The 13,536-nt window shown below is 42.7% G+C and overlaps 1 protein-coding gene across 2 annotated transcripts in view; it reads right to left on the minus strand.

The window, feature by feature from the left end:
* tgfb2 (transforming growth factor, beta 2) overlaps positions 1-13,536 on the minus strand; it is a 56,243-nt gene that overhangs the window by 10,042 nt on the left and 32,665 nt on the right. For both annotated transcript variants that reach the window (XM_056434482.1, XM_056434481.1), the window contains one exon: positions 13,229-13,392. In XM_056434482.1, the coding sequence (XP_056290457.1) occupies positions 13,229-13,392 (164 nt within the window). The remainder of the gene's footprint in view (positions 1-13,228; positions 13,393-13,536) is intronic.

Genomic DNA, 13,536 nt, shown 5'->3' on the forward strand with positions numbered 1-13,536 from the left:
CCCAACAACACACCCCTCCCTATCAAACACTCCTCCCCTATCACAAACACCTCCCTCATCACACACTCCTCCCCCATCACACACTCCTCCCCCATCACACTCCTCCCCCATAACAGACTCCTCCCAAATCACACACTCCTCCCTCATAACAGACCCGATACAGTAATAGTTACGATAGCCTATCATTTAACTTTGAAAGGAAGGCATGCGCCGTGAATGACTGCGTGAGCCGTGCCGAGCACATCAGTCAGGCTGTGCGCGATGGGGAGACCGGTCTCCCCTGAAAACGTGGAGACCGATGATGACTAGGGATGGGTATCGGTTAAACTGGTACTTTTAAAATGATACCGGTGCCTAAGCGGTGCCTGAACCGATACTTTAAAAAAAAAAAGAAGCACAATGAGGACATTAAAAACCTCTTCGGCCATATTCCCTGTAAAAGACGTTACCATGGCCGCACTGACAAAAAACACATTGGCACCGGTTTTCGGTAACCAACCCCAATGATGACAAGAGCAGCCACAACTCGATTCGTACTGTCACGTTGATTGCAAGTCTTGCATTCATAAAAGTAGGCCAACAAATAATAAATTAGCCATTATAATCATGTTTAAGCTAGCTACGAGCACGACAGTCTAATATCCATGTTTTGTCAGTGCGGCCATGAGAACGGCTTTTACAGGGAATATGACCGAAGAGGTTTTTAATGTCGTCATTGTCAATCGTCATTTTGTGCTTCTTTTTTTTAAATAAGTATCGGTTCAGGCACCAGTATCGTTTTAAAAGTACTGGTTTAGCACCGATATCCGAAAAGAAAAAAAAACGATACCCATCCCTAGCGATACGTGCTGCAATGCTTACCAGGCCCTGTCCGCCCTCCTGTACGGTATTGCTGATCTCTGCTAGTGGTGCCCTGACCAGAAGAAATCCACAACTGCCCTCTGGATCCCTTGAACCAGGCCTCTTGGTAGAGGTAAGTCTGTGCCAAAGTATCGAGGCAACCAATAGGAAAGCTGAGGCAGCAGCTATTTCCATTAGGACAGTTTGGCAAACACTCGCTCCATGACACCCTTCCAGTTTTTACACTGAAACTCCAAAAACCCAAGATCGTTATGCCCTGCCTTACCCAGCGGAAGTTTCCTGGTACCTTTGGAATTTCCTTGTCTGCCCTTTGCTCAACCTGCAACACTCCACTCTTTTTGCTGATTTCTTTTTCATAAAATCCAAACTACTACCCATCTGGTCTCTAACAAACACATTAATTTCATCAGTATCAGCTGAAACCAGAGATAGGACAATGCCCCTCTGAACATGTACTGGACCACTCAGCCCAACACAACTTTTACCAAACAAAAAAATTCCTTATACAACAAACTCAACGCCAAGATAAAGCCTTCCTCAAAACCCAACAATTTCTCCTGAACTCATGATAGAATTTCAACATCAATGTTGTACAGTTTACAACATATCAAACAAGTCTGTGGTTAATTGATTCCAGAACGTTTTTTTTTAAAGCCTGTTCAATTCAATTCAATTCAGTTTATTTGTATAGCCCAATTTCACAAATTACAAATTTGTCTCGGAGTGCTTTACAATCTGTACACATAGACATCCCTGCCCCAAAACCTCACATCGGACCAGGAAAAACTCCCAAATAACCCTTCAGGGGGAAAAAAAGGGAAGAAACCTGGAGGAGAGCAACAGAGGAGGATCCCTCTCCTAGGATGGACAGATGCAATAGATGTAATGTGTACAGAAGGACAGATTTAGAGTTAAAATACATTCAATGAATATGACAGAGTGTATGAATAGTTCATAGTAGGCATATTCCACGATGGAGACCTCCACGATCCATCAGGCAGATGGCGGTGGGGAGGAGGTGGGGAGTCTCAACAGGACAGTGGCGTAGTCATGAGCAGGAATTCCACGACCCAGGCGATCCATCAGGCAGATAGGATCTATGCCGTCTCATAGGGTCCGATGACCCCATGAGGCGTAAAGTCAAAAGGACTTCGGGAGAAAGCAGAGTTAGTAACGTGTGATTGAGAGATGAAAATTCATCCTTAAGGAGAGAAAAAGAGGAGATGGGTACTCAGTGCATCCTAAAAGCGTCCCCGGCAGCTATAAGCCTATAGCAGCATATCAAGGGGCTGGACCAGGGCAAACCTGATTCAGCCCTAACTATAAACTCTGTCAAGAGGAAGGTCTTAAGTCTACTCTTAAGCGAGGTGACTGTGTCTGCCTCCCGGACTGAAATTGGAAGCTGGTTCCATAAAGAGGAGCTTGATAACTAAAGGCTCTAGCTCCCATTCTACTTTTTAAGACTCTAGGAACTACAAGTAGTCCCGCATTTAGTGAGCGTAGCTCTCTAGTGGGGCAATATGGTGCGACAAGCTCCTTAAGATATGATGGAGCATCACCAATCAAGGCTTTGTAGGTTAAGAAGAATTTTAAAAGTGATTCTTGATTTTACTGGGAGCCAGTGCAGAGCAGCTAGTGCAGGAGTGATGTGATCTCTTTTCTTAGTTTTAGTGAGAACACGAGCTGCAGCATTCTGGATCAACTGGAGGGACCTAAGAGATTTATTAGAGCAGCCTGCTAATAAGGAGTTGCAGTAATCCAGTCTCAAGTAACGAGCGTGAACCAATTTTTCTGCATCTTTTGAGACAAGATGTGCCTGATTTTTGAAATATTACGTAGATGAAAGAATGCAGTCCTTGAGATTTGCTTTACGTGGGAGTTAAAGGACAAGTCGATCAAAGATAACGCCAAGATTCTTTACAGTGGTGTTGGATGCCAGAGGCAATGCCGTCTACAGAATCCACATCACCAGATAATTGATCTCTGAGGTGCTCAGGGCCGATTAAAATTACTTGGTTTTGTCTGAGTTTAACATCAAAGTTGCAGGTCATCCATGTTTTATGTCTTTAAGACATGCTTGAATTTTACAGAGTTGGTTGCTCTCCTCTGGTTTATCGATAAATATAGTTGAGTGTCATCTGCATAACAATGAAAGTTTATGGAGTGTTTCCTGATAATATTGCCCAAAGGAAGCATGTATAAGGTAAATAAAATTGGTCCAAGCACAGAACCTTGTGGAACTCCGTGATTAACGTTGGTGGTTATCGGCGTCATCGTTTACAAATACAAACTGAGATCGATCTGATAAATAGGATTTAAACCAAATTAGTGCCGTGCCTGAAATGTAATCGACTGCCCCAGTCTTAGTAACAGGATGTCATGGTCAATGGTGTCGAATGCAGCACTAAGGTCTAACAAGACCAGGACAGAGAGAGTCCTTTATCTGCTGCCATTAAGAGGTCATTTGAAACTTTCACCAGAGGCGTCTCGGTGGTGTGGTGTTTTCTAAATCCTGATTGAAATTTCTCAAATAAACTATTATGATGTAGAAAGTCGCTCGCCTGATTTGCGACCACTTTCTCGTGGATCTTCGTGAGGAAGGGGAGGTGAGTCATCGATCTGTGGTTAGCCAATACCTCTGGATCCAGGTGGGCTTCTTCAGGAGAGGTTTAATAACAGCCACCTTGAAGGGTGTGATGCGTGGCCTGTTAGCAGAGACACATTGATAATATCTAATAGAGAGCCGCCAATTAAAGGCAAAACGTCTTTAAGCAGCCTCGTCGGGATGGGGTCCAAGAGACAGGTAGGCGTGTTGAAGTAGAAACCGTTGAAAATAATTGGTCACGGTTGATAGGAGAAAATCCTCCAAATATACACCAGGGCATACAGCGGTTTCCAAGGCCATTCCACTTGAGAACAGATTGGCACTGGTTATGGGCAAGATTATTAATCTTGTCCCTAATAGTTAAAATCTTTTCATTAAAGAAGTTCATAAAGTCATTACCACTAAGGTTTATAGAATGCTCGGCTCCACAGAGCTGTGACTCTCTGTCAGCCTGGCTACAGTGCTGAAGAGAAACCTGGGGTTGTTTTATTTTTCTATTATTGATGAGTAATAGGCTGCTCTGGCATTACGGAGGGCCTTCTTATATGTTTTAAGACTATCTCGCCAAACTAAGCGAGATTCTTGAGATTAGTTGAGCGCCATATCGTTCAAGCTTTCGTGACGTTGCTTCAGTTTGCGGGTCTGAGGGTTATACCAGGAGCAAACCTCCTCTTCCTCACTGTCTTCTTCTTCAGAGGGGCTATCGAGTCCAGTGTCATTCTCAGAGAGCCTATGGCACTGTCAACAAGATGATCAATCTGGGACGGACTAAAGTTAGACCAGGAGTCCTCTGTTATATTGAGACGTGGTATCGTATCAAATACAGAAGGAATCGCTTCTTTAAATTTAGCTACAGCACTATCAGTTAGACATCTAGTGTAGAAACTTTTGACTAACGGGGTACACTCCGGTAGTATAAATTCAAAAGTTATGAGGTTGTGGTCTGACAGAAGAGGATTCTGTGGGAAGACGTTCAAATGCTCAATGTCAACGCCATAAGTAAGAACAAGATCAAGCGTGTGGCCAAAGCTGTGAGTGGGTTTCTGTACTCTCTGACAGAAGCCAATCGAGTCCAACAAGGAGATGAATGCAGCACTAAGGCAATCATTATCAACATCCACATGGATATTAAAATCTCCAACAATAATAACTTTATCGGTTTTGGTTTTGGCTGTAGTGTTTTCCAGGTTGGATGTGAAAGACTAAGAACAAGGCTTTCAAATGAGGTGTAGTGTAATTTTGGTTGAGGATTAATTAATAGGCTCGATTCAAAGATGGCTGCTACTCCACCTCCTCGACCGGTGCCTCGAGGAATGTGAGTATTAATATGACTTGGAGGAGTCGATTCATTCAGGCAGACATATTCTTCATGGCTCAGCCAGGTTTCAGTTAGGCAACATAAATCAATGTGATTATCTGATATTAAATCATTCAGTAACACAGCTTTAGATGACAGAGATCGAATATTTAGGAGACCACATTTAATAGACCTATTTTGTTGCACTGCTGAAATAATTGTGTTAACTTGTATAAGGTTATTGTGTACGACTCCTCTTCTGCTTACTTTTGATTTATTTAATTGAAGTGACAGCTGCTGATCACTCAACAGCCCGACCTGCACGAATAGACGGTACAAGGAGGCCAACATATTTTTTGGGAGCACCGAAGACCCATTTTGACCCAAGAAAACCCCTGGCCATGACACCCAAAAAATTTAAGACCAATCCAATCTGAATTTAAGACAATTTAAGACTTCTTAAGGCCTTATTTTTAGGAAAAGCAATTTAAGACTTTTTAAGACTTTTTAAGGACCCGCGGACACCCTGTTCACTCAATCCTGAGGATTTCCTCAGCTCAGAGCCTGACCCCAGACATTGATGAACTTGTATCCAAGATGAGACACCAAGTGTCTGCTTCAGATCAGTGAGCATCACAGAGCAGCAAACGGTGCATTGACGCATTTTCGGTTTTTAATGTAGTTTCATTTTTGCATTTTCTTTCTCTTACCACTACAAGACATCTGATTTTTCTTTGAAGTAAATTATTTTTGGCTGTTTGCCTGTAGAAAATGTTTTCAATTGCAATTACTCTGGAGAAACTGCAGATAGAACCATAAGCAATTAATGAAACAGATTGTATTATTTGTATTTGTATTTATTTATGTATTATTTATCATTTTTATTTCATAATTAATGTTGTTTTATAGCTAATACTCTCTAGGCCTCGTTAGTTCCAGGTTCAATATGTGCACGAAGGTTCTTTCAATATGTTTTCAATAAACGTTGAACCCATCTGGCCATTGACTTGTATCAATTTCTTTATTTCGGCCCACTGTGTATTTCAGTTTGACACCCCTGCTTGAGTCCAATACAAAATAGCAGTTTGCTGAGTACACATTATACAACAACAGCAAAAATCAAAAACAGCATCCCCTTTCATATGGACAATATCAGCACATGGTACAGTGCTATTCAGGGAAATTAGGCAAGCCCATTCCAACAATGTTCCGACACAGACCACTGCTTTTCAACATGATATTGTTGTTGAAGATTCCAGGGCCCATTAAACAATATCAATGTCGTATTAAGAAACCTCCGACAACACAGTTTAGCAGTGCCCACCTCCGCCCCTGGAGTTCTTCATGTTTTCTGGATCCTTAAACTGATGGCTTTTCATAAACATTACTGTCCCTAATATTACTCTTTAGAGTAAATGGGGAATTGTATCTATAACTTGGGAATACCCAGTATGTAAGCAAGGTAGAACTGCTCAAGGGCTATTGGCTGGTACTCTAAAAGGGCGTGACTCCAATATTTCTGCCAGATCATTTCTTGCATTACACTGGCTTTTTGGCATGTGTAATGCCCTGGCATCTTTTCAAAGATTGGTGAACACTGTTTTGACTTGGATGAGTATCTGTAATGCAGATGTGGATGATCTGATTGTTTAGACTAGTGGTCTCCAATCACTGGGTCGCGGACCCATTTAAATCGTGTCCAACAATACGAAGAGGAATGCCAGAAAATGACGTAAACATGGCCTGCTTGTCTAAGTCCAGCACTGCATTTTTAAAACTTGCTGTGTGCGAGCGACCCCTGCAATCAGAGTCACAAATAGTTTACTGATGAAAGCTCTATCAACATGTCTGACGATTATATGCAAAAGCCCAATATCTTTTTAAACGCTTGAGAAACAGGAGGTCTTAAAAATCTACATTTGAGTACATATTTTGCAGCTATATGATAGCAGCCACAAATTGTTCAGGATATAACACCTTTGTTCTATTTAAATAATGCATTTTATACTTCACTTCTTTCTTTACAGGGCTTGTATCGAAGCAATAAAGCAGGCCATGAATAAAAGATATGTGTCTACAGTTAATTACGATTCCATCCTCAGGATTGTGAAGGTTTATTCATGGCATGTTGCCGGTTACACGCGTTGTCTTCTTGCTTCCTCATAGTACATTTTATTTCTACGCCCTCTGGTGATCCAGAGAATAATGCAACCAACAGCGTGTTGAGCGTGAATTCCTTTGTGTTTACTCGAAGCTGGTCGCCATCTGCCGAAGCTGGCGCTACTGTAAAAAGCGCAAGTATAAACAAAGCTCCGGGCTTCATTCTGGTTTGAACAGTGAGTCATGTGGAGACTTGGCTGTGGTAGGATAACAGAGCACCAGCAGAACTTGGATCTACTAGAACATGTTCACCCTTCTTCAATTCATAGAACACAGTATTTTTTCTCATAATCCCATTGCATCGTCTGAAACACTCCATTTATACATTCCATTAACCAAACCGCTTATCCTTCTTTTAGGGGGGCGCTGGAGCCAATCTCAGCTGACATTGGGAGAAGGCAGGGTACACCCTGGACAGGTTGCCAGTCCATCTCAGGGCACATATAGAGACAGACAACCATTCATGCACATCACATTCACACCTATGGATAATTTAGAGTTCAATTAACTTGAACTACATGGATTTTCCCAGCTGCTCCTGAACGCATCATCTCACTCTTCCGGTAAGCTCTGGTTGCCAGCTCAACAGCGAGCATGACTTCTTCTTCTCTCCCTCCCGCTCCCTCTTGCTCAGTGTGTCTCATGTATAGTTATCCCCCTGCCTCCCTTAATGATAACGATACATGCAACAAGTGTAGTTTATTTGCTAGGTTGGAGGCAGGTCTAAGTGGGTTAGATGCACGGCTCGCGCCATCAAGCTCAGACAGCTATGCTAGTTAGCCCGCCCTCTCCCGTAGCCGGCGCGGAGCTACAGTCAGCTGTTAGCTGTTCTCCGGTGGTGCCCGATCAGCCGGGATCATGGGTAACTGTTCGCAGGAGTAGTAAGTCTACATAGAAGCCCGCTGTGCACCAACCACTTCACGTTTCGAACCAGTTTTCCCTGCTCAGCGACACACCCGCTAAGGAACACACCCTGGTTATCGGGAGCTCTATAGTCAGGAACGTGAAAATAGCGAAGCCACGGACCAGAGTCGTGGGCCTCCCGGGGCCAGAGCGGCGACGTGGAGTCTTGTTTGAAGCTGCTGGCTAAGGATAAGCGGAGATACAGTCAGATTGTAATACACGCCGGTGGTAATGACGCCGAGCCCGCCGGTCGGAAATCACTAAAATTAATGTGGAATCGGTGTGTGCTTATGCCAAGACGTTGTCGGACACCGTAATTTTCTCTGGCCCTCTCCCAAATTTGCAGACAGACGAATTGTATAGCCGAATGTCGCTTTTCAACCGCTGGCTGTCGAGGTGGTGCCCAGCGAATAATGTGGGCTACGAGACAACTGGAAGACTTTCTGGGGAAAACCTGATCTGATGAGGAGAGCGGCATTCATCCCACGTTGGACGGAGCGCCTCATTTCTGCGAATATGACCAAGTTGATCACCGGACTTAATCCATGACAACCCAGGGTTCAGATCAGGAACTGGGAGCAGAGTTGTAGTTTAACACCCTTCTCTGCTCTTCCATTCGAGCAGTTACCCACCCATGACTTTAGAGTAGAGACTGTGTCTGTCCCACGGCCACTTCAATTAAATAAATCAAAAGTAAGCAGAAGAGGAGTCGACACAATAACCTTATACAAGTTAACACCATTATTTCAGCAGTGCAACAAAATAGGTCTATTAAATGTGGTCTCCTAAATATTCGATCTCTGTCATCTAAAGCTGTGTTACTAAATGATTTAATATCAGATAATCACATTGATTTATGTTGCCTAACTGAAACCTGGCTGAGCCATGAAGAATATGTCTGCCTGAATGAATCGACTCCTCCAAGTCATATTAATACTCACATTCCTCGAGGCACCGGTCGAGGAGGTGGAGTAGCAGCCATCTTTGAATCGAGCCTATTAATTAATCCTCAACCAAAATTACACTACACCTCATTTGAAAGCCTTGTTCTTAGTCTTTCACATCCAACCTGGAAAACACTACAGCCAATTCGATTTGTGATTCTGTACCCGCCACCAGGTCCATATTCAGAGTTTATATCTGAATTCTCAGAATTTATATCAAGTTTGGTTCTTAAAACCGATAAAGTTATTATTGTTGGAGATTTTAATATCCATGTGGATGTTGATAATGATTGCCTTAGTGCTGCATTCATCTCCTTGTTGGACTCGATTGGCTTCTGTCAGAGAGTACAGAAACCCACTCACAGCTTTGGCCACACGCTTGATCTTGTTCTTACTTATGGCGTTGACATTGAGCATTTGAACGCCTTCCCACAGAATCCTCTTCTGTCAGACCACAACCTCATAACTTTTGAATTTATACTACCGGAGTGTACTCCGTTAGTCAAAAGTTTCTACACCAGATGTCTAACTGACAGTGCTGTAGCTAAATTTAAAGAAGCGATTCCTTCTGTATTTGATTCGATACCACGTCTCAATATAACAGAGGACTCCTGGTCTAACTTTAGTCCGTCCCAGATTGATCATCTTGTTGACAGTGCCACAGGCTCCTTGAGAATGACACTGGACTCGATAGCCCCTCTGAAGAAGAAGACAGTGAGGAAGAGGAGGTTTGCTCCCTGGTATAAGCCTCAGACCCGCAAACTAAAGCAACGTCACGAAAGCTTGAACGCATATGGCGTTCAACTAATCTCAAGAATCCCGCTTAGTTTGGCGAGATAGTCTTAAAACATATAAGAAGGCCCTCCGTAATGCCAGAGCAGCCTATTACTCATCAGTAATAGAAAAAAATGAAAACAACCCCAGGTTTCTCTTCAGCACTGTAGCCAGGCTGACAGAGAGTCACAGCTCTGTGGAGCCGAGCATTCCTATAAACCTTAGTGGTAATGACTTTATGAACTTCTTTAATGAAAAGATTTTAACTATTAGGGACAAGATTAATATTCTCTTGCCCATAACCAGTGCCAATCTGTCCTCAAGTGGAATGGCCTTGGAAACCGCTGTATGCCCTGGTGTATATTTCGAGGGCTTTTCTCCCATCATCCGTGACCAATTATCTTCAACGGTTTCTACTTCTAACACGCCTACCTGTCTCTTGGACCCCATCCCGACGAGGCTGCTTAAAGACGTGTTGCCTTTAATTGGCGGCTCTCTATTAGATATTATCAATGTGTCTCTGCTAACAGGCCACGCACACACTCCTTCAAGGTGGCTGTTATTAAACCTCTCCTGAAGAAGCCCACTCTGGATCCAGAGGTGTTGGCTAACTACAGACCGATCTCTAACCTCCCCTTCCTCTCCAAGATCCTTGAGAAAGTGGTCGCAAATCAGTTGTGCGACTTTCTACATCATAATAGTTTATTTGAGAAATTTCAATCAGGATTTAGAAAACACCACAGCACCGAGACGGCACTGGTGAAAATTACAAATGACCTCTTAATGGCAGCAGATAAAGGACTCTCTCTGTCCTGGTCTTGTTAGACCTTAGTGCTGCATTTGACACCATTGACCATGACATCCTGTTACAGAGACTGGAGCAGTCGATTGGCATTTCAGGCACGGCACTAATTTGGTTTAAATCCTATTTATCAGATCGATCTCAGTTTGTATTTGTAAACGATGACGCCGATAACCACCAACGTTAATCACGGAGTTCCACAAGGTTCCGTGCTTGGACCAATTTTATTTACCTTATACATGCTTCCTTTGGGCAATATTATCAGGAAACACTCCATAAACTTTCATTGTTATGCAGATGATACTCAACTATATCTATCGATAAAACCAGAGGAGAGCAACCAACTCTGTAAAATTCAAGCATGTCTTAAAGACATAAAAACATGGATGACCTGCAACTTGATGTTAAACTCAGACAAAACCAAGTAATTTTAATCGGCCCTGAGCACCTCAGAGATCAATTATCTGGTGATGTGGATTCTGTAGACGGCATTGCCCTGGCATCCAACACCACTGTAAAGAATCTTGGCGTTATCTTTGATCGACTTGTCCTTTAACTCCCACGTAAAGCAAATCTCAAGGACTGCATTCTTTCATCTACGTAATATTTCAAAAATCAGGCACATCTTGTCTCAAAAGATGCAGAAAATTGGTTCACGTTGTCACATTTGAGACTGGATTACTGCAACTCCTTATTATCAGGCTGCTCTAATAAATCTCTTAGGTCCCTCCAGTTGATCCAGAATGCTGCAGCTCGTGTTCTCACTAAAACTAAGAAAAGAGATCACATCACTCCTGCACTAGCTGCTCTGCACTGGCTCCCAGTAAAATCAAGAATCACTTTTAAAATTCTTCTTAACCTACAAAGCCTTGATTGGTGATGCTCCATCATATCTTAAGGAGCTTGTAGTACCATATTGCCCACTAGAGAGCTACGCTCACTAAATGCGGGACTACTTGTAGTTCCTAGAGTCTTAAAAAGTAGAATGGGAGCCAGAGCCTTTAGTTATCAAGCTCCTCTTTATGGAACCAGCTCCCAATTTCAGTCCGGGAGGCAGACACAGTCCCCTCGCTTAAAAGTAGACTTAAGACCTTCCTCTTTGACAGAGCTTATAGTTAGGGCTGAATCAGGTTTGCCCTGGTCCAGCCCCTTGATATGCTGCTATAGGCTTATAGCTGCCGGGGACGTTTTAGGATGCACTGAGTACCTATCTCCTCTTTTTCTCTCCTTAAGGATGAATGTTCATCTCTCAATCACATGTTACTAACTCTGCTTTCTCCCGGAGTCCTTTTAACTTCACGCCTCATGGGGTCATCGGACCCTATGAGACGGCATAGATCCTAGCTGCCTGATGGATCGCCTGGGTCGTGGAATTCCTGCTCATGACTGCGCCACTGTCCTGTTGAGACTCCGCCCACTGTTGAGACTCCTCCCTCCTCCCCACCGCCATCTGCCTGTTGGATCGTGGAGGTCTCCATCGTGGAATATGCCTACTATGAACTATTCATACACTCTGTCATATTCATTGAATGTATTTTAACTCTAAATCTGTCCTTCTGTACACATTACATCTATTGCATCTGTCCATCCTGGAGAGGGATCCTCCTCTGTTGCTCTCCTCCAGGTTTCTTCCTTTTTCCCCTGAAGGGTTATTTGGGAGTTTTTCCTGGTCCGATGTGAGGTTTTGGGGCAGGGATGTCTATGTGTACAGATTGTAAAGCACTCCGAGACAAATTTGTAATTTGTGAAATTGGGCTATACAAATAAACTGAATTAAACTGAATTGAATGTCTTTGGACTGTTGGAGGAAGCCGGAGGGAAACCACGCTGCCACGGGGAGAACATGCAAACTCCACACAGAAGGACCGCCCAGCCCGGGAATTGAACCCGTGGCCCTCTTTCTGCGACAGTGCTAGCCACTACACCACCGTGCAGCCCATCCATTTATACATACATACATTTATTCATACACGCCTGTCTCTTTCAAAGTTCTTCCAAAAAGCCCTGGCTTTGATTGGTCAGTGTTTTCTGATATTCAGCCAGGAAAACACTGTTAACAAGTTCAGCTGTACTACTACCAATAATCTTGCTTCTAAACCGCTTCTAAACCAAGAAGTTGGAAAACACCAGAAATTTGAAGTCCATTGTAAAAAAAAGATTACACTGACTTTATCCTCACGTAAATAGTGTTATTTCTAAATTTCGTCATGTCAGGTTAGTGATCAAACTATCTTAACTTTAAGTATTAACTGTTTAACATATAACAGGATGTTGGTATCTAAAACATTCTACTTTGTAGTCTAATATTAACCAAGTTTGAGTAGGCTTTGGTTGCATGCATGTAAAAAGTCCATGTTGAAAGCAAAAGAGGTGCAAATTAGAAACCCAGCGGATAACATTAGACGAAGATTTAGCTTTTTATTAGTTTAGAATTAGTTTGTATATCTGCTAGTTTTGAAAGAATCCTTTTGTAGACATCGTCCCTCCAATCTCGCATCTGAAGTTGGCTATCGCTGGCTACAACTATCAAAATATTGTCTGTTGACCTTTTCAGTTGATACAATTTTCCTTGTCACAAAACATGCTTTTAACATTAACTTCAGATTATTATCAGATAATTAGTATGTTCATCCTTCTAAAATACTTCATGAACAGGCTACGACGTGTCCACAATAAGTTAAAGAAATGTCTTATTGTTTCTTAACAATCTACAACAATATGTCCCTGAAAATAATGTAGAAAAAAACAATGGGCAAAGGTTGTCCATTGATTTAGTTATGACATTTAAGCAAAGCCTGTACAAAATCTTAACACTATCTCTTTGGTTATTGTTAGAGATCCCTGGGAGCTCCTTATATCAGACCAGTTGAACGTGTGCTTACCTGGTAGAGTTCGATGCGCTGCTCAGACACTCGGGCCCCATGGTTTTGAAGACGAAAGATCCGAAGTTCAGCCTTCACCAGGTTGGAGGCGTTCTTTTCCATGGAAGACACATCAAATGTCAGCCGCCTGAAGTATGGGTTGAAGTGTGTTGGAGAAATGACATCTACAAAAAAGGAGAGAATGGCTGATTTAGGATATTTGTGTAGATCTATTTATTGGTACCAACCATGGTTGCTTGTGGCCAAATAATGTTAAAAATGTAGGCGAGGGGATGACTGGTATACGTCCATATTCACATGGGTATCGA

This window comes from Pseudoliparis swirei, chromosome 16 (assembly GCF_029220125.1).
Source record: "Pseudoliparis swirei isolate HS2019 ecotype Mariana Trench chromosome 16, NWPU_hadal_v1, whole genome shotgun sequence".
NCBI classification, from domain to species: domain Eukaryota; kingdom Metazoa; phylum Chordata; class Actinopteri; order Perciformes; family Liparidae; genus Pseudoliparis; species Pseudoliparis swirei.